The following is a 23,182-nucleotide window of genomic DNA, read 5'->3' on the forward strand; positions in this document are numbered from 1 at the left end:
CACTGTACTTTGCGTGGGCACGCGGGAACTGGAAAAGGAGAAGCGTGGATTAATCTGTTAAGATTTCGCAAAAGCATCCAGAAGTCGGTGCATCTTAAATATCGTCGTCTCTGGGCTACCTAGCCAACTTGTAGTCCCACCGTCAAAGGAGCCTATCTGTTCATTCATGCTGTCTCATTCCTGAATCTTCCCGTAAATTTGAAGCTCCGACATGGTTTCTGCGGCCTTCGCCCTGGCCCGAGTCCCTGGTCGATCGGGACCTCGGAAAATAATGCGCAGCAGCAGCCAGGTTCTTCCCACCTGTTGTGGTTTTTACGGACTGGCATCAAAGGTGTCGCGTGTAGTTTTGTTTCATCGTGCGTTTCGCTTTACGAGAACTTATTCCCCCAGGCTCAAAGCAGAGTCCGTTCAAAATTTACTGGATTGCTTTAAGTTCGTCTTTCTCGACCAGGCACCGGAGATAACATAGTATTATCTGATCACAAAACCGGCAAAGACTCTTCAAGGCTATGCTTTTGAGGCCCGTAATATCGCCAAAGTTATCCGCTGAGCCATGCTGTATCGCGAATGCGCAGCAGGCAAAATCCCCGAAAGGCTCGTCGAATCGCGAATTGTGCTCCGTCTCCTGACCAGTGTAGATTCGAGATAATACGCAAATAGTAACCAGAAACTTGTACTCTTTAGCTGAGCCCTGCTCTCTTCGAATCATCAACTCCATTCTAAAGTGCTCGAGCCTACATCAAGTACAGCTCGGATCTGGGCAGCTGCGGTGCAAAAGATCCCGGGAGCTTCACGGTTCTGATGCATATTCTCTATCGTTGATTGCTGTGTATATCTAATACGAAGTCTTCAGGTTCTGGTAAGCTGTCCTTTGCAAGGCTTTGATCTCGCAACCACCAGCTTAGTAGCCTTGTTCGACGATTTTAACTCGACGGAATATCAGTAAGAGAAGATATACCCCGTACGGTCGTCTGAATCGCCCGGCTAAGACATTTCTATATCAATGACTGTGGGATCCTCAAGTTCAAGTAATTCCGCCGGTCTAATAAATGTAAGCTTCCCACCATAGCCGAATTGTGAAGCTCAAGAATTTGTTTTGTACTGTTCATCTCAGCCGTAGTTCCATGTTTGATATATAGCCTGAATGTTCTGCCCAAAATGTACAGTACCACAGGACTATATAGGGGTCGTTGGAAAGCATCGGACTGAATCAACGATGGATAGGGGCCACTTTACCAACTAAGTCATTATCGGAGTCCTCCTCTTCCACACCGAGGGAGTTTATGCACGGCGATTCTGAACAAATCCAATCAAGATTTCTTAATGTCGGAGTCCTAATACGGAGACAAATCATTTTTAGTGATTTAAGAAAATACCTTGCGAAGATGCCCCAGGACCACTCATATTAATCTGACTGCTGAGTTCACTGACTGGATTGCGAGAAACAGCTTCTGGAATGCTGGATCGCGATCGCGCGCAGCTCAGTTCATCTCGTATCTATGAAAGTGACAATCTCTGACAAAATTGAATTTTTTAAGACTGATGTCTCCTTCAACTCACATATGTCTATCCTACCACGGCGTTTGTCGTATTTCCGTTTCAGATTTATTTCTATTTTGAGCCTCAACCGTTGAGCTGTTGAGCTGGGTAACTGACCCTTTTGTTTCATAGGATAACTTGACATGCAGCAATAAGAAATGGTACAGGTGTTTTTCGTGTATGTGGGGTAGGAGAATGGAATGGGGGGGTGTAAACATGTCATTCATTTCGCGCAAGTTTGATCCTGATGCCTCAACCCTCGTATCCACCCAGCACCCAGCCATCGACTTGGCCTCTTCGTTCTGGGTATTTCACACCGGGAGCAGCTATTTACATAAAACCATGACAAAATTTGAGCCTAGTTCTCGTCTCTTACGGGGCCATCGTGTAGCTGTACAGCATGGTTGCGCGTTATTCCCTGAGAAGCATGAGCTGGATCTTCGGATGTAACTGGAGTTTCCGCACGTCTTTCCAAAGCCCGCACGTGCTCTTCAATCTTCTTATTCTGGAACGGAAATAATGCGGGATAAAGAATGGGCCGTTGGTCATGTCTGCAAGGGTTGTTAAGGCTGTGTGCGGATCTCCTTGCAAGGATTCAATTTCATCCGGGATTCTTTAGCGGAAGTGTGAAAGACTCACCTGTTATCGTCGCAACTGTAGTTCTCCGCGTGATAGCTTGGTGTAAGCACGACCTAATGATGCTCCCAGCAATTAATCACCTGGATTTCCAACCTGTTTCATAAAAAGTGTACTACAAACCTGCTTATGCCGATTCACTGCCTAATAATTACGTTAGCCCAACTCCCTGGAAAATTGAATAAATCGGAGAGAGAGTAGCTGTTGCTCACATAATAATAGAAGAACCTGCGAACTTTCTCATATATCTCTTGTGGCGTGTGTCGTTCGGGCCACATATGGAGGAGCTTTTCATACATTCCGAAAGGACCACACTTACTTATTTTGCGCAAGCGACCAAATACGGAGAGCTCCGCGTATGTCATGCCCATTTGGTCTTCATCGGATCTAGGACACCAACTTAGCATGTGGCGATGAGTAGGACGAAGGGCAGACGGTGCTTACTGTGTATAATTTTCGGTAATGGGCTCCAGCTACATGATGGTTAGCACGTGCGAAGGTCGCCTTTGGGGGGGGGATAGATCAAATACGTACTTCTGCCGTGGGAGTGGCATGCACGAAGCTTTCAATGATAGGAATATCAAAGTTTACTTTTGCCCACGTTAGGAAGTTGATCAAGTCGCGTTTATCAATTGAGCCAATTGGGTTCAGATCGGCGCTTGAACAGTCATATTCTACTCCAGTCAGTCAGCATGTTCAAACTGGCTGCTTGGGGAGTTGCATCTTACTGGTCAGATACCCTCTCAATCTATAAACAAAGTTAGCGCCTCTTGCCATGAAAAAAAAAATCAGATATGGGAAATACGAACTGCTCCGAGAGATTGCCTTAAAATAGTTAGTCATAGACATACACTAAGATGGATGGCATGCAACGTACCTGATGCAAGAACAAGGAGGGAAGATCCCCCTGGCCTCTGCCGTACCAGAGGCAGAAGCTGAGCGAACATATAGCCAACAACGAGGCGGGAGCGTGCTTGAATATCTAAAAGGATAAGTTGAAGACTCAAAGACATACTCCTGAATTTGCAGGCTTACTTTGGAGAGCGAGATTTTCAGTGGCGGTACCACCGTGGACGGAAAAACGTGGAGTAAAGTTAGTTACAAAAGTGAATAAGTTAGATATCGCTGAAACGACAGAGTCCATGTCAAGATCAATGTGGTAGCTTCCGATAGACTTGGCCAACTGCTTTGCTCTATTTCTCGTTTCTTTGCTCGAATTAGTGGTGCCCATGTAGCATGTGTGAAGGATTTTGCCACAAAGCTCTTGAGGAGTATCTGGCAGCCAATCTGAATCTTCTGGCACCCCGACAATCCTACGCACATCTGCGATAACCGCCTGATTTCCGTCGCGGCAAGCAGAAACAACAAGCCGGCACATCGAGAATGTGATTACGGCAACTGATGCACTGTCCAGCCCTCCAGAGAGGGGAAGGCTGTGAACTACAGTCAGTGGGAGAGTTTAAAGATAAAGACCAATAAAATCTTACAAGAAACCAGATTGCCTGCTGCGCCTCAGATAATCCCAAAGCCAGCAAGCTGGACCCAGAGCAATTTCTTCCTCTGGGGAATGGTATTCCAATTCGATATCAGGGGAGGGTTTGACATTTGGGTTAAGTAAATCTGACTCGTTCGACAGCGAAATTGCAGCTTCGATCCGCCGATATGCAGGTGCTTGACTGCCTTGAGAGCTTCGACTAACCGAAGTACGAGTACTGCGGACTTCTTCCCTATGTATCTGTTAGCTGGTGAGAACACATTAGCCTGGAAACAGCACTAACAGGTCCACAACAGCTGTGACAACATCTACATCCTTTAAGGAGAACTGGGAGCTCATTCCAACAATACGCCCATTGACGAATATGCCGGCCGAGCCGTCGAAATAAAGACGTCCGTTTCCGTCTTCACCCCGTTGATTGGCATATAAATAGATACCACCACCTCTCGTACAGTGACGAATAAGGTCGATTCTCTGCTTGAGTTTTCTGAGTTCATGGTGCTAAAACGACGTTAGCAAGAAGAGAGGAAATGTTTGGCACTTCAAACTAACGCTTCCACTTGAATTTGTAAATATTTCTACTCCATTGAGCCCCATATGGATGCCTGGATTATTTGGGGTGAAGAGTTCCTCGCAGGTTTCGATACCGATGGCCGAGTCATATGTGCTGATGACTGCATCTCCAATTGGAACAGTGGCTTGACCAGTAATCTCGCCTACAATTCTTTCAAGATAATAGTCCTCAACATATCTTGGTTTGGCCCATGAAGTAAACCATCTGTATTCGTAGTAGTTGGCATCTGGGGAGCTTTAGTATGAAGGTAGTTTTGAATTAATAGGAAGGCTTTCCTACCTCCCGCAAGCCACATCTTCGGCTTGATCAGAAGTATCCTCCGATTCAGAATATGGATTCGTGCATTATAGCGGATCTAGAGCCATAAGTATAGGTTTATCCGTTTCCTATAGAGTGTGACATACGTTACGATGGCGCACCTTGGATGAGTCAGACAATCAGAAACAACTTGTGTACGAATAATGACATATTTTTCAAACATACAGGGGCACCGATATCTATCAGAATATCTTGACAGTCAGGATGGTCAATGATGGTTGCAATACATTGCCAAACATGTAGGTAGAGATCCCCTTCCAAAAAGTGATCTTGGCATGAGTAGCCGGTTATTTCAAGTTCAGGCCCTACGCGAAGCCTAGGATATTTTCAATACGGATTCCCAAGAGGGTGATGGTAGGATGCGTACCTAGCCCCAGCAGCTTTGGCAATGCGGATACTTTCTATAATCCGGCTCGTGTTTCCTTCGAAATCCAGCACCCACTGGTTGAGGGAACTAGAGGGCCGTTAGCATCCTGATACAGACACCCACGAATAAGACATAGGACCTACCAAGTAGATATAGTCACTAGAGGAGCCATTTCATATCTCTACGAGAAACGCTGGGTTGCTGTGTAGAAACTGGTGCCTACCAATGAACTAACTAACCGTTGGTGTTTGGCCGGCTGACAATTAACTAACGTACTTGACCACTTTTTGGGACACTAAATCACATGATATAGTATAGTTTGGATACACCAATCAAAGGAATACAACTTCAACCTCATACACTCATTGATTATAGCTGCTTGATATACTATTTAGTAATAATGAATATAAATCAACTTACTTTAGCAGCTTTAGTTGTTCAAAATTGTGAACTCAGTCAATGAGAAGCTGTCTGACTATATAATACTTCTAAATCTAAAAGAGCAGATATGTAACTAGTTAGGTGGTGGATTACATTATCTGACAATGTGAGAGCTGAGTTGCCAAAACGAGTAGTGAATGGGCAGGGTATGCTGTGACGTGGCCAGCCAGGACAAATGGAGGGATTACTTCCTGTCCGATTGAGCGGCTCGCAGGCGAGGCGGGGATTTGTCCAAAATCTCGAGGCACCTGCGTCGCCCGCCCTCGACGAAGAGAAAGAAGGACGAGCTGTGAGAATTAATTTACTGTTTTTATCACATTTCTTGCCAGCCTACCGGTGGATAGTATATATTTCTCTCTCTCAAAAAAAAAGGGGCCGGTTGCTTGAGCCTTCAATATACCATCCACGTGCCGACTCATGGAGCGTGTGCATAACTGCGGCCACTATCACAAATTCCTTGTCATGTCGAGTGCCGGTGAAGGCTTCTTGGTTCTATCTATAAGAATCTAAAGCAAGAAAGAAAAAGAAAAGAATAGAAGGATAGAAACAGCCACATGCGTTATTCCTGTTACCCTTTTGGAAAACAAACCCTCGCCCCGTATCCTAACTTTTAGCTTTACAGTACCTATCGTGATGATTCCTCCAACAAGCCCAGGAGTAACTCATCATCTTTCCATTTCACAAGAGCCTTGCTCTTCCAGGTCTCCCACTCCTCGCTTTTGACGTTAAAAGCTTCTTGAAGTCCCGCGAAAAGACGTGGAAGCGTCTGCATATCTATAAAAGAACTCTCAGGCCCAAGAGCAAAGAAAAATCTCTGAACCTTTCTACCCTTGAGAACATAGTTGGCAAGATCTGCACGGCCCCTTTCCTGAAAGATGGCAGCTAGCCGCAATTCATCTGCAGCTAGTTGATTAGAGCCGTCGTAGAACTCGTTCACCGGCCACATCATGCATGGTGAACAAAACGCCTCGGCCCTGGAGACCGTTCGAGTCCATTCCCAGTCTATGACTCCCACGATATCAAAATGGTCATTAACCAGAATGTGGTCACCTTTGTCGTCCGGGTGCTTGAGAAAAAATTGGTTGTCTGGTAGGATGTTTTCCGAGAGAGCGCCAACAATATCCTGGCGAAATCGATGAACTATATAGGTTTCTACCGGATAACAGGGATCAATCTCGCCGCTGGCTATCATTCCAAGATAAGACTCAAGCATAGCCTGTGACCCCTCTAACAAGGAAGAGAATGGACCAAGTGGACCCTTTCCAACCTGCCAAGTTGATTGATGTGCGAGACCTTGAATCTCTATAGCATCTCCCGCCGAGGAGAAAAGTGACCCCATTGCTTCGAAGGGATGCTTCTCGATCTCGAGGAATATGTCAATCAACTGTTGCATAATCTTTTCTTTCTGCCGAGGAGTGGTCGCCTGCCAATCCAGGGGCTTTCCATCCAGTTTTTCCATCAGAATATAGTCAACTCCAAGTGGGTTCCCTGGATCGGATTCGCATGCCCAATCGAAAATTGCGGGCGTGGGAATGCAAGTGTGCTGTTGGAGGTAAATCATGGTGGCAGCTTCGCTTCGAAGTATCCAATCACGTACTTCCCGCGGCGGTGATGAGGTCCGAGTGAGGCGAAAACGAGCAATCCATTTGACATCGTCATCGAAGGTGATCTCAGCATGGCAATTCTGGTTTCCCATCATGGCAGACAAGCTCTTGCTAGACAAGTCAACGGTGCACGAGACGCCTCCTCTAAGTGTCGATGCGTGGGAACACAGCTTTGAACGATCTAGTTGACGCCATAACTTGTTTATGTGGCGAGCCTCTGTAGCAGCAAATTGGGCTGAGTAGGCTTCCCAGTTTTCCTAAATTGATCAGCATGAGCAGTGCTTTTAGATATTGATATTCCTATTTATTGTATTAACCTCTGGTTTCGGGCATTCATGCCATGGCTTTTGGCGGTGCGTGCGACAGAAGTGTCTGTCGCACAGCAAACAGTCCCCTGATCGCTGTGCAGCTACTTTCTCACAGCTCTCCCATTCACATGACCATTGAGGCATCATGCATTTTAGTTAAAAGAAATAGAGAATGAGAATTAATAAAACAGATTCTAAAGATGTTCAAGTTAAGGAGATGAAGCGCAAAGACTTTGGTGATGTGGAAGAAGGATAGGCCCAAGCGTTCTAATAATACATCCATATACATATTACCATATATCGATTAAAACAAATGGCACATGATCAATTGACTCTCCTCGGAAGGTGAAAGGCCCCACCGCCGAGCTTTTCTCCGGCTAAGCCGACACACTCAGTTCCTGAAGATGTTTATGTGGGATGGTTAATCTTCTCATTGTGTGATCGCTAGCTAACTATATAGGGGTAATCACGTGCAGTGGAGTGCCCAACAGTTTACAAGGATCTATTTGTGGATGGCAAGTGGATCTCATTTCTCGATACCCTTCCCTTTGCTCATTGTCTTCCCCATTCCCTCTTCTACCATCCATGCTCTTCAGAAACAGTCCAAATGACAATCAACTAAGCGATCCAGCTACAAGATTAGTGGTCTTTGACAGTCGTTTGCGAGACCGGGAATCCGAGTCCCGTCACTGTGGATTTCCGCTGCAGGTTTCTGCTGAGATCCAGGAGGTTTATCTTTACTTTTGTGTTAGGAGGTAGTTGGAGAAATTCGGGGGCGGAATTTATGCTCACGATTGGCGCAGAAGCGCCCACCACTCAAAGCCCAATTGTTACATCCAGCTTGTGCGCACTTCTCTGCCATTTTGCTCGAAAGACCGGGGTTTGATCAGAAGTGGATGACCTTTGTTGTTGAGTATCGGATGTTGCTATAAGCCAGGTACTAGAGAAGATGCATGAAAACAGAAAGAAGATTGACGGGAAGGTCGCCCAACTATCTATATATAACGGGAGGCTGGCAGATTGCATTGGCAATCTGCGAGAAATCGAGTTGATGTCCGCGGCTCTTGAGAGCTAGCCCACGCTGTGCTCTTTACAATGACGTGTTTCGTAGCGGACCGGCCACGGGGTAAGTAGTTACACAGCAGCCAAGCAGCACACTTTGCAAATTCAAAACCGAACGAGAGCGGCAACCACTGATTGCACACCGATTGGACTACATGCAGTTCTGCTGCCTGACTGCATGGATGCAAAAAAAGAGCAAAAGAAGAAAAAGGTAAAAAAAGGGTACAATTGACTCATCATAAAGAGCAATTAGCATCTCATTCAGTCAACTACATGGCCCAGGTTTAGCAGCAACCAACGTGTCCACCCACCTTCCATCCAGTGGGAGGATAATACGACGACCCGTCCTTCAAGGAAGGACTCCTCTGTACACTAGTCCACAGCAATACTAGCTTGATCACTGAAGTGGCGGCGGAAAACAATATTGCTCGGAATCTACTAGCGAATGACCTTGATTTCGCAATTAGAGTGGAATGGGATGGGTTCTCGGACGCGCGAGGTAAGGCTGGTGCTAGGGTGTCCATGGTGATCGGTGTATGACCTTGAATCATTTTTCTGGGTGGTCTTTTCGGTATGATGGTCCCAGGAAAGGTTAGATTCGGGAGTGAAACTACGTGAATACAAAGAAGCTGGCTGATGAGAAGAAAGGGTGACCAGTGACGAAGGAGACTTTCTCAGAACTTATGAAGATCGGATACTTTCTATTTGGTGAACTTACCTCCTAGCTATCAACCTCAAGCCGCTACTGGAAACCCGGGCAAGTGCATATCCATCACTGCATTTCTGGTTCGATGTCTGGTTCTGATAGATTGGTGCCAATGCGCTCGGCCAAACACTCCATACGCTTCTTATATTTCCAGATTTCAGCAATGAGCTTGCGATTCGCTTCTCTCAAATTTCCTCTTTCCTTTTCATGCTGAATCAGCACTTCCTTCACCGCTAAAAGTGCACAATTCTGGGATTCAAGGGGTTGATACTCTCATCTCGAGCGTCATTGTATGTTTTCCTTGGTCGACTATCTGTGCTGTCTTCACGGCCCCTCTGCGTACTTCTTGTGCTGCTTCACTGCCTGCACCAGGCCCATCGACCTTCAACGTGGACGGTCCATTTGTCGTCAAGACATGCATGACATTGTCGTCCCGGGCGGTCGTGGGTGCGCTTACCGGAAATAGGCCTGCCTCATACTGTCGGCATCGGGCGCGTTCCAGATCACGCTGGATAAGTGCTAGACCTGCTTTCTCTTTCTCTCGAACAATGGCATCCGTCAGGGAACTATTTGCTGCGTTCATCTCATGTTTAAACTCATCAGTCTCCATTACAATAGCTTTGTTCTTCTTGAGGAGCACGGTGTTGGTGTTCCCAAGACGATTGATACGATCCGCAAACTGTTCCTTTTTATTCCGCATACTGTTTAGCTGGTATACCAAGCGGTGAATTTGTTGTTGCATGTTAGCTATGGTCTTCTCAGCCTCTGCTGCCAAATTTTCGACAGCGATATTCTGTTGCTTCTGATATCCAAGCTCTTCCCTCAAAGGAATAATCTCGGCATCACGTAATTGGGCTTTTTCTAATGCGCTTTCCTTCCTTGCCTGTTCCTTGCCCTTTGCATTCTCCAGTCTCGAACGAATACTAGAAAGCTCCTCGCCATGGCTACTCAACGTTGCCTGCAATCTTGCCACTTCGCGGTAATGTAAATCCTCCAGACGCTCGATCGTTGCTAGGTATTCGGTGATATCATGTTTGTCCATTGACAGATCAGTGTCATAATGGGGGCGGATTGAAGACACTGACGCCGAGCGTCGCAATGATCGTGCCCCATTTAGGGGACTGGAGGGACAATGCTGGCACGCTTGATTCATCTTGACAACCAAGTTTGAAGATAGTGCTGGCAGGCTAAATAGTTTGAGTATTGGTGGAATTTGTTTAGCCGGAAGATATATCTGTAGAACTTTTTAGAAGGCGGAGGAAGTGCTTTATATATTGCTCTAAACGAATTCTATTTCATCCACCGCCCACCGCCATTGAGAACACTTGCAACAACCACCCATCTCAACCAATGTGAAAAAAGCCGTTAGGGTCGGTCTTCAATGTTGCTACGATGTTAATTAAATTGCAGTAGTCAATGATGTTCTTGTAATTAATGGATGTGAGAATAAACGATTTTTGTTGATGTATACTGCAGTCCATATATAATTTAAAAAACTGACAGAGGGAACAAATTCCAAAGAGATAAAGCACTGAAGAATTATGCCATAAACTTCAAATAGAAATGACTGAAATGTCAACCATGAAAATAGAGGTAAGGTAGACTTGTGTGGGATTAGGGACTTTTGTAGCTGTGGGTGTCACTCAGAATTTACATCTTTCCTTGGGCCAGTGGGCAATGTTTAATACCTCCTTGATTATGTTTAGTTCTGCCGGGTCTGAGAAGGTCATGTGACCGTATTCCCATCCTGCTCGATTGGAACAGATTTAACGAGGTGTTGGAGAATTAACGAAGTGTTGGAAAAATGGCTCAATCACATCGGCGTGGAAAGGATGGGCCGAAGCCAAACGGAAAGAATGGCGCTAAGCCAAAGAGCGCACCCGACATGGCAAATAAATCTGCCAGCGTTAAAAGTGGTGGGAAATGCTCCAGCAGGCGCCCGGAATCGATGGGTGGGCTCTCTTCCTCCAACGATGGAAACAGCAGACCGGCTCTACAGACGAAAAAATTACCACTTCCGCTTCAACAATTGCTCCTGAACGTTTTCCAGTATGGTCTCCTCTCCGATAGGGATTCTAAGACAGAAGCATTATCGCGACCTTTATCAGAATTGGTCCAGATATTGAAGACCCACCTTTATCATCGGGACTTTATATCTGCATTTGCTGATGCAAATGAAGAGTTGCTCAAAGCATACGCGCTGCGTTGGAGTGCCGGAAGGGCCTTAGGCTATGCGGGTATATTTGCATCTGTTTTAGAGATGATTATTCAGCATCGTACTGTGGTTGCTGGAAACGACAAAGCTGGTCAGCATGTCGTTTGTATTGGAGGAGGTGCAGGAGCAGAAATTGTTGGACTGGCTGCGGCGTGGAGGTGGCTGCATGATGGGGGAATATCCAATGCCCCAGCAGCTGTTACTTCGGATCGCGCGGCTGAATTCTCTTCAATGAACAACAATTTTAGAAATATATCATTGGAAAATGAGATGGAGCCAGCACAGATTCCTGACACTGATACGGAACTTGCAGGCCAGCAACCGTTTTCAAATTTCTCGATCACCTCTATCGATATTGCTGACTGGTCTTCCCTTGTCAACACCCTCAACAAAGCAATTTTATCCGAATCTATACCGTCGTCGATGGCTTGCCCTGCGCCGTTGATTCCTCCCACGAATCCAGAGAGTCAAGTTGACGGGCAGTTTCAGGTTCATTTTAAGAAAGCAGACGTATTGAAACTCACAGATCAGGAAATGCGTTCCCTGTTCAGCCCACCCAGGAACGTGAATGGTGATATGAAGTTCGATTGGCTAGCTATGAAGCGAAACGAAAATATGCTGGTCACTCTGATGTTCACGTTGAACGAGTTGTTCTTAACATCGATATCTATGACGACGGCATTCCTGCTTCGGCTAACGGATATGCTCCATCCTGGGACAATACTGCTCGTTGTTGACAGTCCCGGGAGTTATTCGACTGTCTCATTTGCTACTAGTAAGGAAAATTCCACGCAAAAATCGTCAAATTCCAGTACACTCCCTCCTTCCAGGGAAGACCACACAACGCGCCAAGATGTAAAAGCGTCTGCAACGAAATCGAACCACCCGATGTCACAAAGAAACTACCCAATGCGTTTTCTTCTCGATCATGCCTTACTTTCCGTTGCTGATGGGAATTGGGAACGCGTTGTGTCAGAAGATTCCCGGTGGTTCCGAAGAGATACAACCCTGCTGAAGTATCAGGTTGGGGATGGAATTGGATTGGAGGATATGAGAGTCCAAATCCATGTCTATCGAAGGCTAGGGGGTTGACAGCAGAGTCCGTACAAAGCCTAATACCTTAGGTTCTAGGCCTCCAGTATATTCTGTACCTCATGGCAACCCCCCCGTCCCCCCCTCATTCCCCCCTCATTCCCCCCCCACTATCATAGAATATAGTGGAGGTGTGAGGATGCCGCGAGTACCTGCTCAACAAAACAGGGAAAGCAGCGCTTAACCTCCACATTATCCCTTGAAGCTTTACGGGCGTTAGGTTTTTCGCTTCTGAGCGCAGTGTAACCGTCCATCTACAATTGGAATATCTGGTTGAAATAAAAGAATTAGAATTTTTAACCTTTTATTTTATTCTTTCCGAAGAAAATCAACTCTCCATTTGATCCTTGATTTCTTACTCTCATGTTGAAAAAAATTGAACGAAGAGGAAAATGAATCGTGTCGTTTTCCGAGTCTTTAGAGTAGCGCAGACACTCTATTTATTGTAACGGTACCCCGGACAGGGGCCGCTCTAGTTAAGCCACCATCGTCGGTTCCTTTTGACCTAGCCTGTATCTCTGACATTTCACCGCTATCAGTGCGCATGGGGATATGTTCATTTCACATGTTGATATTGAGTTGAGAAAATTAATCAACAAATCGAAGATACACACGGATCGAGTTCAACCCGTTATCTCCCCGCGGCAGGGAAGATCAAACCTAAATATGATCAGTAGTTACCCCGTCACCGAAGGATGTGGAAATTGCTGCTGATAGGAAGGTTGCAGCCCTGTTTAGCACTCGCCGTCTAAGCTTTCAGTTTCACATCCATCATCCCCTTCACTTAATGGAATGGAGAATCAGGCCCTGGAAAAGTTTAACAAAATAACATGATTGTAAATGGATATAGATTAGCAGGGAAGTTGAATAAAATCAGGAGCTTGATTCACCCTTTCTCATTTTCTTCAATCATGAGCTTTTCTTAATTTGGATTGAAGTAGCCGTGCCAGGGCTTTAAGACCATTCATTCCTTTCGAAGCGGGAATAGATAGTAATCAGCGGAATGATAGATACGTAATAAACCAATGTATTGAAACTTTTTGACATCCAAAGAATTACTTGAAATCAAACAATTTCCTCCGGGAAAGAAAGAGCAAAGAAAATGAAACAGAACAATACTATGAAGTGTAGCGTATTAGACAGCGTGTGGTTTTAGAACCCTACATACATTCTGGTGATGTCAATGTTCCCCTGAACACACCCAGCTCAGGAACTCGCATGTAGAGAGGAATTGTTGGTCTGCTGTCACTCATAGCTTTTATTCTTTTGTCTTTTGTAGTAATTTTCTACTTGTTTTCATTCTTCTTATATTTAATATGCCTATCATCTTGAAATGGAACAAAACCATATTCTACTCATTCAGGGTCCTGACTGTAAACGAAATACTCCTGCAACTTTTGTGGATAATTGTGCTGTGATATGGCCATGCCCCTTTTTCGTGACCTCACAGGTCCTCTCCTCTCCCGATGGCAGTGTACTCAAGATTTCTCGGTTTGAGAAGAATTCGTTCCAACAGCTCGTGTAAAGTTGTTTATAGCTCTCAACACTCCTCAAACATATTCGAATTATTTCTGATATTCTTCTCGTGTAACTTCTTCCCAGATGCTATCGGCCGAGCAAGTACACTGGATTTGTTCAGGGTGTGCATTGCTATACTCTCCCTAACCGCTGGCTGCTTCTCAGCAGCTCTGACGGAAGACTCTTCCCGTTTTCAAATACCAATTGCTGATTTTTCTGTCTTCCTGACGCTACAGGACGGCTGCTGCGTCATATGTTTTTGTCTATTCCTTGATCAATAGATCAATGGCAGATTCGAACATCCGTTCCTTCCCAACTTCTCCCCAGTTCTGCCTATATCCATATACGTATATATATGTTCTTGAAATAGGTATCATCAGATTTTTCTCACAGTCCCTAATACACCAACGTCACGAACCCTCCAGTAGCTTCCGAAGTCTTGACAGATAGATATTCTAACGACGATGCGGACTGCCCTCGCAATAGCGCCAGTGATTTCCCTCATCCTCGCAATTGCCCATCTGGCAATCGCAATCCCGCTCCCAATACCAGCCGCGCAAGCACATACTGCCACCGTCTCTTGCACAGCCATAACCATAATCACAGCGCGCGGCACCTCCGAAGACCCCGGCGAAGGCCGTCTCGCTAGCATCGCCAGCGATCTTGCCAATGAGCGCCAGAACAGCAAGCGAATCGCGCTTGATTACCCCGCGGATCTGTTCCCGTACTCCCTCTCGTTATATAAGGGGATTCAAGCTTTGACTGGCCTTCTAAACACGTCCGTGTCAAGTTGTCCGCAGTCGAAGATTGTGCTACTGGGGTATTCACAGGGTGCCCACGTTATTGGCAATGTATTGTGTGGCGGAGCCTTTGCGGAGCGGGCAGTTGATCGGACCATTGCGGATAAAGGTACGCAATAGACGTTGTTGCGAGTTATTGTCGTCGCTTGGACGGTTACAATCTGTCCGTGGTGGGAATGGGGGAAGGAGGAAAGAAAAAGATAATATAAAAGCTAGTGGGAATACAACATAGTGTTTGGTTTTTCTTTCTTTTAGTTAACTCCAAATTGTATCTTGGAAACTCTTGTAGTGTCTGCGATTATTTTCATGGCTGATCCGCGCCACGTACCCGGCAAATCGTTCGATGTTGGCAGTTCAACTAGGAGCGGTGTAAGTTATTTCCCTTCCTTTCCGCTCCAGCTCATTCCCTTCTCTGAATCTGAAGCACATTGGTTCCTGGAGATGTCCAATCCTACTCAATGTTCTCAATGTAACTTTCTTGCCAGCTCTTCCCACGCCCGGATTCCGAAGCATGCGACACGTATGCTTCTCGCATGCGGTCCTATTGTGACTCGGGGGATCCGGTCTGCGACTCAGGCTTTGACAGGGAAGTCCATAGCGCTGTTGTGGAGAAGTATCGGTCTTATGCTGTTGCTTTTGTTAGTGGGTTTCTTTGAGAAATTATGCCGGCGGTGTGGTATTGATATTAGTGTACTCAAATTTATTTGGTGCAGATGGTGACCCATGGTCATCTCATGATGAATTGCTTTTGATTATTCGTGTTTTCCTGCCCTCATCTCCTCTGTTCGCGTTTTGTTTGAGCGCTTATAAGAAATGTGCGGAGCGAGTAAATGTATGGAGTTTGGTTTTCATGGATACCCCTTGTATCGTTAACTTGAGCTAGGTATGTTTCTCGGTTGTGGCATTTTTTATGCTAATATTATTGCCAGCACGAGTCCAGGCAGACAAATAGCGTAACTATAGGATGAGTTTATGTAAGTATCAAAGCAGTGGTCTATATTCTATATTGTATTATCCCAGGTATTAAAACAGTGCAAGTAGACAACCCTAACCAATGAAAAAATATATATATATCAAGACATGAGAGACCCTGGTGAAGAAAAAGTAGCCAAAGTAGAAAGAGTTGTTTAAGCGGCAGAGGGTTTCCAAACGCCAATGACTTAGCTTTCTCTATTCAACTTCGACAGGTATTGTACAGTGCATGGCGACCAGTGAAGGCAGCATGCTCGTTTCCCATACGCGCCAAACCAGGCCCTGAGGCCTATTTTCTAAACTTTAATCGTATCTTACAAATATAAATGGATGAATTCACTGCCATCGCAACCTCGGTTCCGAATCGACGCCTGCCATCTCAGGCGGAACGCTCGTCTCATATCTGTAGTAGTCGCTGCGGTCATCTGGTATCGTAAGTGGTGTTGAATATCCGCTAGATTTCTGCGATCGGTCCGTCATGCTGGATACATCTACGAGCTAGATTTGTCTCTGTTAGTTGAAAGCATAACCAGTGCGTGGTTTATTTTACTTATTTTCACAGGGGTATATGATGGAACTTGCCATTTGTGCGTGGGAGTTTGTTGTTTGGCATAAGCCCGGGGATGCACTACGGCTGAGGTTTTGATGTCGAGGGTCGATGTGCACGGAGGCAAAGGACGGAGATTGGAATGGGGATGGAGTTTGAACCGAAACGGAACGACGATCAATCAAACTGGGACAATACTCGGATAGGGCTCGACGGTATTCCGGGAGAGGAGGGCGTGATTTATTGGAAGAAACAGAATGGTACTCGTGAAGTGAGTGGTATGGAGGAATCGCTGTTGACAAAGAGTGAGGGTGTAAATGCACTGGATTGTTCTGGGGAGGGATTGAACGGGGTTCAAGTGGTATAGATCGGCACTGTGGTGAGTATTGCTGTTGCAGCGGCTGCGGCTGCTGCGGGTGATGATGGGCTGCCATAGAGTTGTATTGTTGTGGAAGGTGTTGGAATTCTGGCGGTGCAGCTTGGTGGTATGGGCCTGGGAGGTGCGGAAGCTGGACTGGCTGTGATTGAGGAGAGGCACTTGAATGGTAGCCTTGGTAGGAAGTGGGAATATGAGGATATCGGGTAAAGGGGGCTTGAGGTTGGCCTGTAGCAGGTTGGCGATGGTGATGATGTAGAGGCCCGCCGGGAGAGGGATGGTCTGGTAGCAATAACCCGGCGGAGGACTCATGTTCGTTCTGGTCTTTGCTGCTAGTGTCGGGGTTTTTACATATCTCCCAAGCCTGATGACGGGTGTATTAGCTCTAGTGACTATTCCAAACTCCTACAAACCTGGGAGACCTACAAAACTTACAAGATCGCTACGTTTGCTGGACCGAAAATTAGGCATTGAGGTAGCCTGGCGAGTATAACCGCGTTTCTGCAGAGCTCGACGCAGACAGTCCTGCTTCACGTCAAGGCCAAGAACTTCGATTATCTTCTTGTAGGACATTTTCCGATTCTCCTTAGAGGCGGCCAAAAAGGCTTCAATGTCATCGACTTGCTTGGTGGACAACTTGCTGTTCCGACCTGGCCTTTTTTTGGGATCGCACGTATTTGATTCACAGGTGTATTGGACAGCGCGGTGGGAGACGTGAAGATGTTCAGCTATAGCTTGATACGTATAACCCAGCCGCCGCAGGACTAGGATATCTTTTCGCTCCTCACGATTAAGGCGGCGTCGATGGGTCTGGGTCCGAGTTTGCGTCGTCGCAGGCGAGAGCTTAGGGGACTCCATTGTGGAAGTCATCGTCGCCATGATGGGATGAACTGAAGCTGAAGGCGAGAGCAGATCGGTGTCGAAGCCAGGCCACTATGAGCCCCCAACTTGAGGCAGCCAGGAGAACTCCTGGAGCTGCAGACTTTCCCTTGTGGCAGCGCCGCCGTCCATAATAATAAAATAACTTCAGAGCTAAACCAAAACTCCGACGGAGTTGACCGTCGAGAGCTCCCGTCTTGCTCAGAGAAATTTCCCATCCGCCATCACGTGGGTTTCTAGCTGGGCATTGGCGCCTCATTTGCCGCGCTAACGAGACGCCATGTTCGGGTGTTTGAGATGACAGTGGATGAATTCTTGATATGTTTGCGCCACGTGGAGAACAATGCTGGGGCAAGCTTGGGGAATTGACCCAGGTGTTGAGCCAGCTGTCTGTGGTCCTTGGACATGGCAGACAACAAGATAGCCGATCAAGAACATGCCCGAGCTAGGGCCGCACCGCGTGTGAGCCCTCATCCCGCCCCATCGCAGTTGTGATTCTCTGGGATGGTCTACAGAAAACGGAGAAAGGGGCTGCATCGTGTGGTTTCACGAGGGAACTGAGCATCTGTGGTTTGTTCTCTCCAACCAATATATGTAAGTGTACGGAGTACAGTCTTCCCGTTTCGTGACCAGCATATTGTATATTAGCACATGCGCTAGGAACGCTTTATCTAATTCATCAATATATCCAAAGATTTATGCCTCTTCGCTTGAATTATGGAGCCTGATTCAGTTTTATGGTTTGGCCTACCTCCAACAAGCGCAACAATCCGATCTCGATGCCGTTTGTGATCTCTTTGTTGCAGAAGGGGGGCATACACCTTGCAGAACTAGCCCTATATTACCAACCCTATGGCTTGGAGAGACAGGGACACAAGAGCCGTACTAAATCGGCTAGAATTTGGGTCTTGACATGGACCCGTTTTGAACAACTCGCCCATACTCATGGTTTCGAACGGAGGCGGGGACGGGATGAGACTGCCATTGCTATCTGGGGGCTCAATTGGCAGCTTCTGATCAGCTTTCAGATGCATGATACATAGTAATGCGATGGTGGGGAACCTTTAATGAACCTGACGTTGCGACTCCGTATGGTGGTGACTGGAACGGCTGAGCGAATATCCTTTCCTCGCAGTTATACGAATATCCAGAGGGCTCCCGACATCGTACATGGTACATCCTGACGGATGCTATGCCTTTTGAGTCGAGATTTATCCTATAAAACGCCTGCTGCTAATGCACATTACACATTCGTCAGGAATTACCCCTGCTGGCTTCCTCTTCGGTTGAATTGCCCGAAGGCTGGCATAGCAACCGAATCATGGAAGTTCATCATTGCCTGCGTATAGAGCCCTACATATTAGCACAACATATGTTATCTGTTCGTTTTGGCTAGCAGTTCCATGCCTGGTTCCATTGTTGTGTCTTTTTTGGAACCAACTTTCATGCTGATTAGTCACCGCTGAGTGTGTTGCCGCAGAGGCGAATTCTCAATTGGCCAATTTTGCTACTTTCCGTATATCGCAATGCCTCTTGAATCATTAGTCAGTTGGTGTCCTTGGAGGTTGCCATTCTTTACATTTTCACTCCTAATTGCAGACATATTGAATAAGAGATTTAATATATATATATATATATATATATATATATAGTTATATATTTTCCAGCTTTTGGACCACTTCAGTTTGTGGGCAGGAAAACAGGTTCACTGCCACGATTTTTATGTCCCGCTCTGGCGATTTTCTCTTTTATAGACTTCCTTGATTTTGTTTCCCATCGAGACGTCTGTACGTTCAGGCATCTAGAATGGCGGACCTGATCGATCACGAATCATTGAACCAGGATGAGAAAGGAACGACGGCCACGGTGGGCGACACCTCGTCAAGCCCGTGTCATGAGTCGTTCTGGCACCAGTCTTCCCAATTGTCCCAGCTCCAGAGGAAGCTGAAAAGCAGACACCTTCAGATGATTGCTATTGGTATGTATATACAAATGCTCTCATTATCGATTCGGAACTTTACTGTTGAATCGTCCTAGGCGGAACTGTCGGCACCGGTCTATTCATTGGTAGCGGCGAAGCAATTTCAACTGCGGGCCCTGCCGGTGCTCTGATCGCATATACTTTCGTCGGATCTATCGTGTATTCCGTCATAGTTTCTCTTGGAGAAATGGCAACGTGTATACCAGTAGCTGGCGCCTTCACCACGTACGCTACCCGCTTCGCTGATCCTAGTCTTGGTTTCGCGATGGGTTGGATATACTGGTTTTCGTGGTCCATTACTTTCGCCCTCGAGTTGACGGCGACAAGCCTTATCATCCAATTCTGGATCAAGGACGCCCCTGCTGCCATATTCATCGGTGTGTTTTGGTTGTTCATAACGTCAATCAATCTGCTACCCGTCAGCTTCTACGGCGAAATCGAGTTCTGGTTCTCTAGCATTAAAGTCGTCACCGTCATTGGCTTCATGATCTTTGGCATTTGCATTAATGCCGGCGCAGGCCAGCAGGGCTATTTAGGATTCAAGTACTGGAAGGACCCCGGCGCATTCGCTCCATACCTCGTCGAAGTCGTCGGAACTGATCATATTGCCACTGCAAAATTTATCGGATTCTGGGCTACTCTTATCCAAGCCGGCTTCTCATATCAGGGAACCGAATTAGTAGGCATCGCGGCGGGAGAAGCAGAGAACCCACGAAAAGCCGTACCAGCAGCAATTAAAAAGACCTTTTATCGCATCCTTTTCCTCTTCGTCTTGACAATCTTCTTTATTGGCATTCTAATCCCATACACAAACCAAGACCTCATGTCACAAGCCGCCAACGCTTCCGCGTCTCCATTTGTCATCGCCGCCAAGCTTGCCGGCGTCAGGGTCCTCCCAAGTCTCATCAACGCCGTCCTCCTCACTGTGGTTATCTCCGCTGCAAACTCCAGTGTTTACTCTGGCAGTAGAATACTAGTAGGCCTTTCCAGGGATGGGTGTGCCCCCAAACCCTTCTCCAAGACTACTAAGGGTGGCGTACCCATCGCGTGCGTCCTCTTCACCGCCGCCTTCGGCCTTCTCGGCTTCCTTAACCTCTCCAACAGCGGGGCCATGGTCTTCGAATGGTTCATGAACATCAGCGGCATCGCTGGCTTCATCGCATGGTCCTGCATTAACGGCTGCCACCTGCGCTTCATGCGTGCGCTGCGTGAGAGGAATATTAGCCGCGATGCGCTGCCTTACAAAGCACCCTTCCAACCCTACCTGGCGTGGTACGGCCTCTCCTTTAACATCCTTATCATCATTACTCAAGGTTTTACGGCCTTTTTACCCTGGGAGCTAAGCAATTTTTTCGTCGCATATATTAGTCTATTTCTCTTTATCATGTTGTATTTTGCACACAAGGTTGTGTGCCGCACGACCTTTGTTAAACTGAGGGAGGCGGATGTGGATACGGGCCGGGTGGTGGTTTATACAGATACATCAGGGCCAACTAGAGTGCCGACGACGACGTGGGAACTTGTTCGGCATCGGATTCAGAAGATGTTTTTCTAATGATAGGCATGATGCTTTCTTATTATCTCCATGCGATTATTTTTAATTTTTCTTTGCATGCTGTTGATATTTGTATTTGTATTTTTTGTTTTGTTTTGTTTTATTCAATTTTTTTGTGAATTAAATTAATGAATTAATGAATTATTTTTTCCGTTTCTTGCTGTCTTTTTTGCTTCTGTTTCTTTATTTCCGATTTCTATATGTATTTCTGCTTCGTCGCCTGTCTATTGGTTGAGAACTTGATTCCTTTAATATCTCGAAGGTGTAACTGGGATATCTCTCTAGTGTGCAATTATTCTATGCTCATATGTCTGATTTTCAAGTGAAAAATAGCTTGATGCATATATGTTGCATCAGCAATACCTGCCATAATGGTTCACTATGTGGCTGGAAGACTCATATGGTTTCCTTGTTCTGTCCTTGTTTGCTCCTTAGGAGTTGCTTAAGGGTGTGTTGAGATGTATGGGTTGATTGGTTCCAATATACAGCACCTTTATTCAATTGCATGGATCAATTGTTTCGCATAAACCTTTCTGTCATTTCCTTTTTCTTCAAATATCCGTCTCAGTTGGACAATCCATTACTTAAGACCTTTGACTGTTTATTATCTTTCCATCCGATGGTGAGTGGAGGATGTGTTAGAAGATGTGGTGGATATATTACCAGGCCTCAAGACAGTTTCGTCCTGGAAGTTTAAAGCACAGTTTTCAAGTAGCTGAGACGACCCGGTTATGGCTAGGTAAGTAGAGTGAGGCCAGGGATCCACGGCTATATATTGGCTGTTGATGACCTTTGAGCAGTTCAAGTACAGCATACCAGTGTGGAAAGTTGAGCCACAATTTTATTTGTACAGCAAGTTTGGCGCGGAAAAGCAAGTGTTTTCACAGTGGTGTAAGTTCGAAGAGTTACATCAGAACCGCTCCCAAGTTGTATATATTGGCTTGAAATATCATGCATGGACGGCTCATGCGGTCATAAACGGCTGAGAAGCGGAGAAATGACCAAATATGTATTGAGACAACAGTGAAATTAATAAAAAGAGAATTTTGTTACATGTTTGTTTGTTCCGAAACAAAAATATAGAAAAATTGCACCGCATCTACCATCAATGCAAGCGCACTTTTCTGTTAACTCTCATTCCTCTCCTTAACTCCTCAATCCAAGCAAAAGACTGGTGCTCTTTCCACCCTCCTTTCCCTCACCACCACCGGGGAGATACGTCACGTTGGGATTGGAGGCTAGTGTCTGCGCAATCTCCCGGCTGGCATCGATTCTTCGGATTTGAATCAGGCCATCACCAGCCTTCATAACAGCCTTGCTAATTATATCAGCACTCTCGGCCTCTCCTTCAGCACGGATAACGTTAGCCTGTCGCTCCTGCTCAGCTTTTTCGACAATGAATCTCGCCCGCTCAGCATCCTGCTGCGCGATCTGCTTCTGCTCAACGGCACGGGTGAATTCGCGGCCGAATGTCATGTGGGTGATTGAGACGTCTTCGAGGGCAATGTTAAATTCTCTGGCACGGCGCATGAGGTCGTTGCGGATTCTGTTCGAGACTGCTTCACGCTGCGTGATGAGTTCTGCGGCATCAAATTGGGCAACAATGGACTTTAGAACTTCGTTGCCAATGGAGGGGAGGACTCTTTCATCGTAATCTTGGCCGAGGGACTGGGCGGATAGCACAGTTAGCTATATAGATGAAGGATCAAGGAGATGTCCGAATGTGAGTGTAAATACCTGATAGATCTTTGGTAGCTGTTGGACTTCGGGGCGATGTAAAACCCGTAGTGTCAGGCTGACCATCTGCAAGTCCTTACTACCGGTTGTCGTTGAGATGTTTCTGGGCTTCGTCCTGACATCGTAAATGATGCTTTTCTGTAGCCAGGGGATGAGGAAGTGCGTTCCCTCATTGACGACCTTTTCCTGAACTCCGGAGAGTCTGTCAAAGATGACTGCCCGCGTTCCTCCCTTAACATCGTAGAGTGATGCCTGGACGAAGGACGCCCCGATGGCCACGGGGATGCCCCATTTATAAACGGCCGCAAGAGCATTCGCCATTTTCTTAGAAGCTGAGGGTGGATGGGGGAAATGTGTTGCTCCTGAGGAGATATCAACAGCATTGAATTGGTTTGCTGATTTTAGGAAGCTAAACTGTATCGGGACCAGTGTCAGGTGATCCTGGAGGCTCTCAACTTTT

General features: G+C 46.3%; 9 protein-coding genes across 9 annotated transcripts; 4 read left to right on the forward strand and 5 right to left on the reverse strand.

Annotated features, from left to right (window-relative positions):
• Positions 1–1,763: 1,763 nt before the first annotated feature.
• HCBG_02956 (NAD synthetase 1) lies at positions 1,764–5,101 on the reverse strand (the record flags this gene model as incomplete). The annotated part of the gene is made up of 15 exons (XM_045430005.1): positions 1,764–2,090; positions 2,179–2,231; positions 2,299–2,319; positions 2,388–2,562; positions 2,620–2,648; positions 2,710–2,849; positions 3,053–3,157; positions 3,211–3,608; positions 3,663–3,902; positions 3,954–4,171; positions 4,223–4,470; positions 4,524–4,599; positions 4,728–4,878; positions 4,930–5,016; positions 5,073–5,101. 15 exons carry the CDS (start codon positions 5,099–5,101, stop codon positions 1,898–1,900), a joined length of 2,163 nt encoding a protein of 720 aa, XP_045289900.1.
• Positions 5,102–5,995: 894 nt separating this feature from the next.
• Positions 5,996–7,069, reverse strand: HCBG_02957 (uncharacterized protein; the record flags this gene model as incomplete). The annotated part of the gene is made up of 1 exon (XM_045430006.1): positions 5,996–7,069. One exon carries the CDS (start codon positions 7,067–7,069, stop codon positions 5,996–5,998), a length of 1,074 nt encoding a protein of 357 aa, XP_045289901.1.
• Positions 7,070–9,116: 2,047 nt separating this feature from the next.
• HCBG_02958 (uncharacterized protein) lies at positions 9,117–10,203 on the reverse strand (the record flags this gene model as incomplete). Its single annotated transcript, XM_045430007.1, has 2 exons — positions 9,117–9,251; positions 9,394–10,203. The coding sequence occupies 2 exons, from the start codon at positions 10,201–10,203 to the stop codon at positions 9,117–9,119; spliced, it is 945 nt and encodes a 314-aa protein (XP_045289902.1).
• A 651-nt stretch (positions 10,204–10,854) lies between these two features.
• On the forward strand, positions 10,855–12,357 carry HCBG_02959 (25S rRNA (uracil2843-N3)-methyltransferase; the record flags this gene model as incomplete). Its single annotated transcript, XM_045430008.1, has 2 exons — positions 10,855–12,040; positions 12,242–12,357. The coding sequence occupies 2 exons, from the start codon at positions 10,855–10,857 to the stop codon at positions 12,355–12,357; spliced, it is 1,302 nt and encodes a 433-aa protein (XP_045289903.1).
• Positions 12,358–14,339: 1,982 nt separating this feature from the next.
• On the forward strand, positions 14,340–15,627 carry HCBG_02960 (uncharacterized protein; the record flags this gene model as incomplete). Its single annotated transcript, XM_045430009.1, has 4 exons — positions 14,340–14,784; positions 14,965–15,044; positions 15,161–15,317; positions 15,605–15,627. The coding sequence occupies 4 exons, from the start codon at positions 14,340–14,342 to the stop codon at positions 15,625–15,627; spliced, it is 705 nt and encodes a 234-aa protein (XP_045289904.1).
• A 356-nt stretch (positions 15,628–15,983) lies between these two features.
• Positions 15,984–17,428, reverse strand: HCBG_02961 (uncharacterized protein; the record flags this gene model as incomplete). The annotated part of the gene is made up of 3 exons (XM_045430010.1): positions 15,984–16,145; positions 16,382–16,852; positions 17,006–17,428. The coding sequence occupies 3 exons, from the start codon at positions 17,426–17,428 to the stop codon at positions 15,984–15,986; spliced, it is 1,056 nt and encodes a 351-aa protein (XP_045289905.1).
• A 758-nt stretch (positions 17,429–18,186) lies between these two features.
• HCBG_02962 (uncharacterized protein) lies at positions 18,187–18,492 on the forward strand (the record flags this gene model as incomplete). The annotated part of the gene is made up of 1 exon (XM_045430011.1): positions 18,187–18,492. One exon carries the CDS (start codon positions 18,187–18,189, stop codon positions 18,490–18,492), a length of 306 nt encoding a protein of 101 aa, XP_045289906.1.
• A 543-nt stretch (positions 18,493–19,035) lies between these two features.
• On the forward strand, positions 19,036–21,379 carry HCBG_02963 (arginine permease; the record flags this gene model as incomplete). The annotated part of the gene is made up of 3 exons (XM_045430012.1): positions 19,036–19,136; positions 19,204–19,427; positions 19,487–21,379. The coding sequence occupies 2 exons, from the start codon at positions 19,256–19,258 to the stop codon at positions 20,983–20,985; spliced, it is 1,671 nt and encodes a 556-aa protein (XP_045289907.1).
• A 735-nt stretch (positions 21,380–22,114) lies between these two features.
• Positions 22,115–23,043, reverse strand: HCBG_02964 (prohibitin; the record flags this gene model as incomplete). Its single annotated transcript, XM_045430013.1, has 2 exons — positions 22,115–22,653; positions 22,723–23,043. 2 exons carry the CDS (start codon positions 23,041–23,043, stop codon positions 22,132–22,134), a joined length of 843 nt encoding a protein of 280 aa, XP_045289908.1.
• Positions 23,044–23,182: the final 139 nt, after the last annotated feature.

The sequence above is a fragment of the Histoplasma capsulatum genome, assembly GCF_000150115.1.
Source record: "Histoplasma capsulatum G186AR genomic scaffold supercont2.3, whole genome shotgun sequence".
NCBI lineage: Eukaryota > Fungi > Ascomycota > Eurotiomycetes > Onygenales > Ajellomycetaceae > Histoplasma > Histoplasma capsulatum.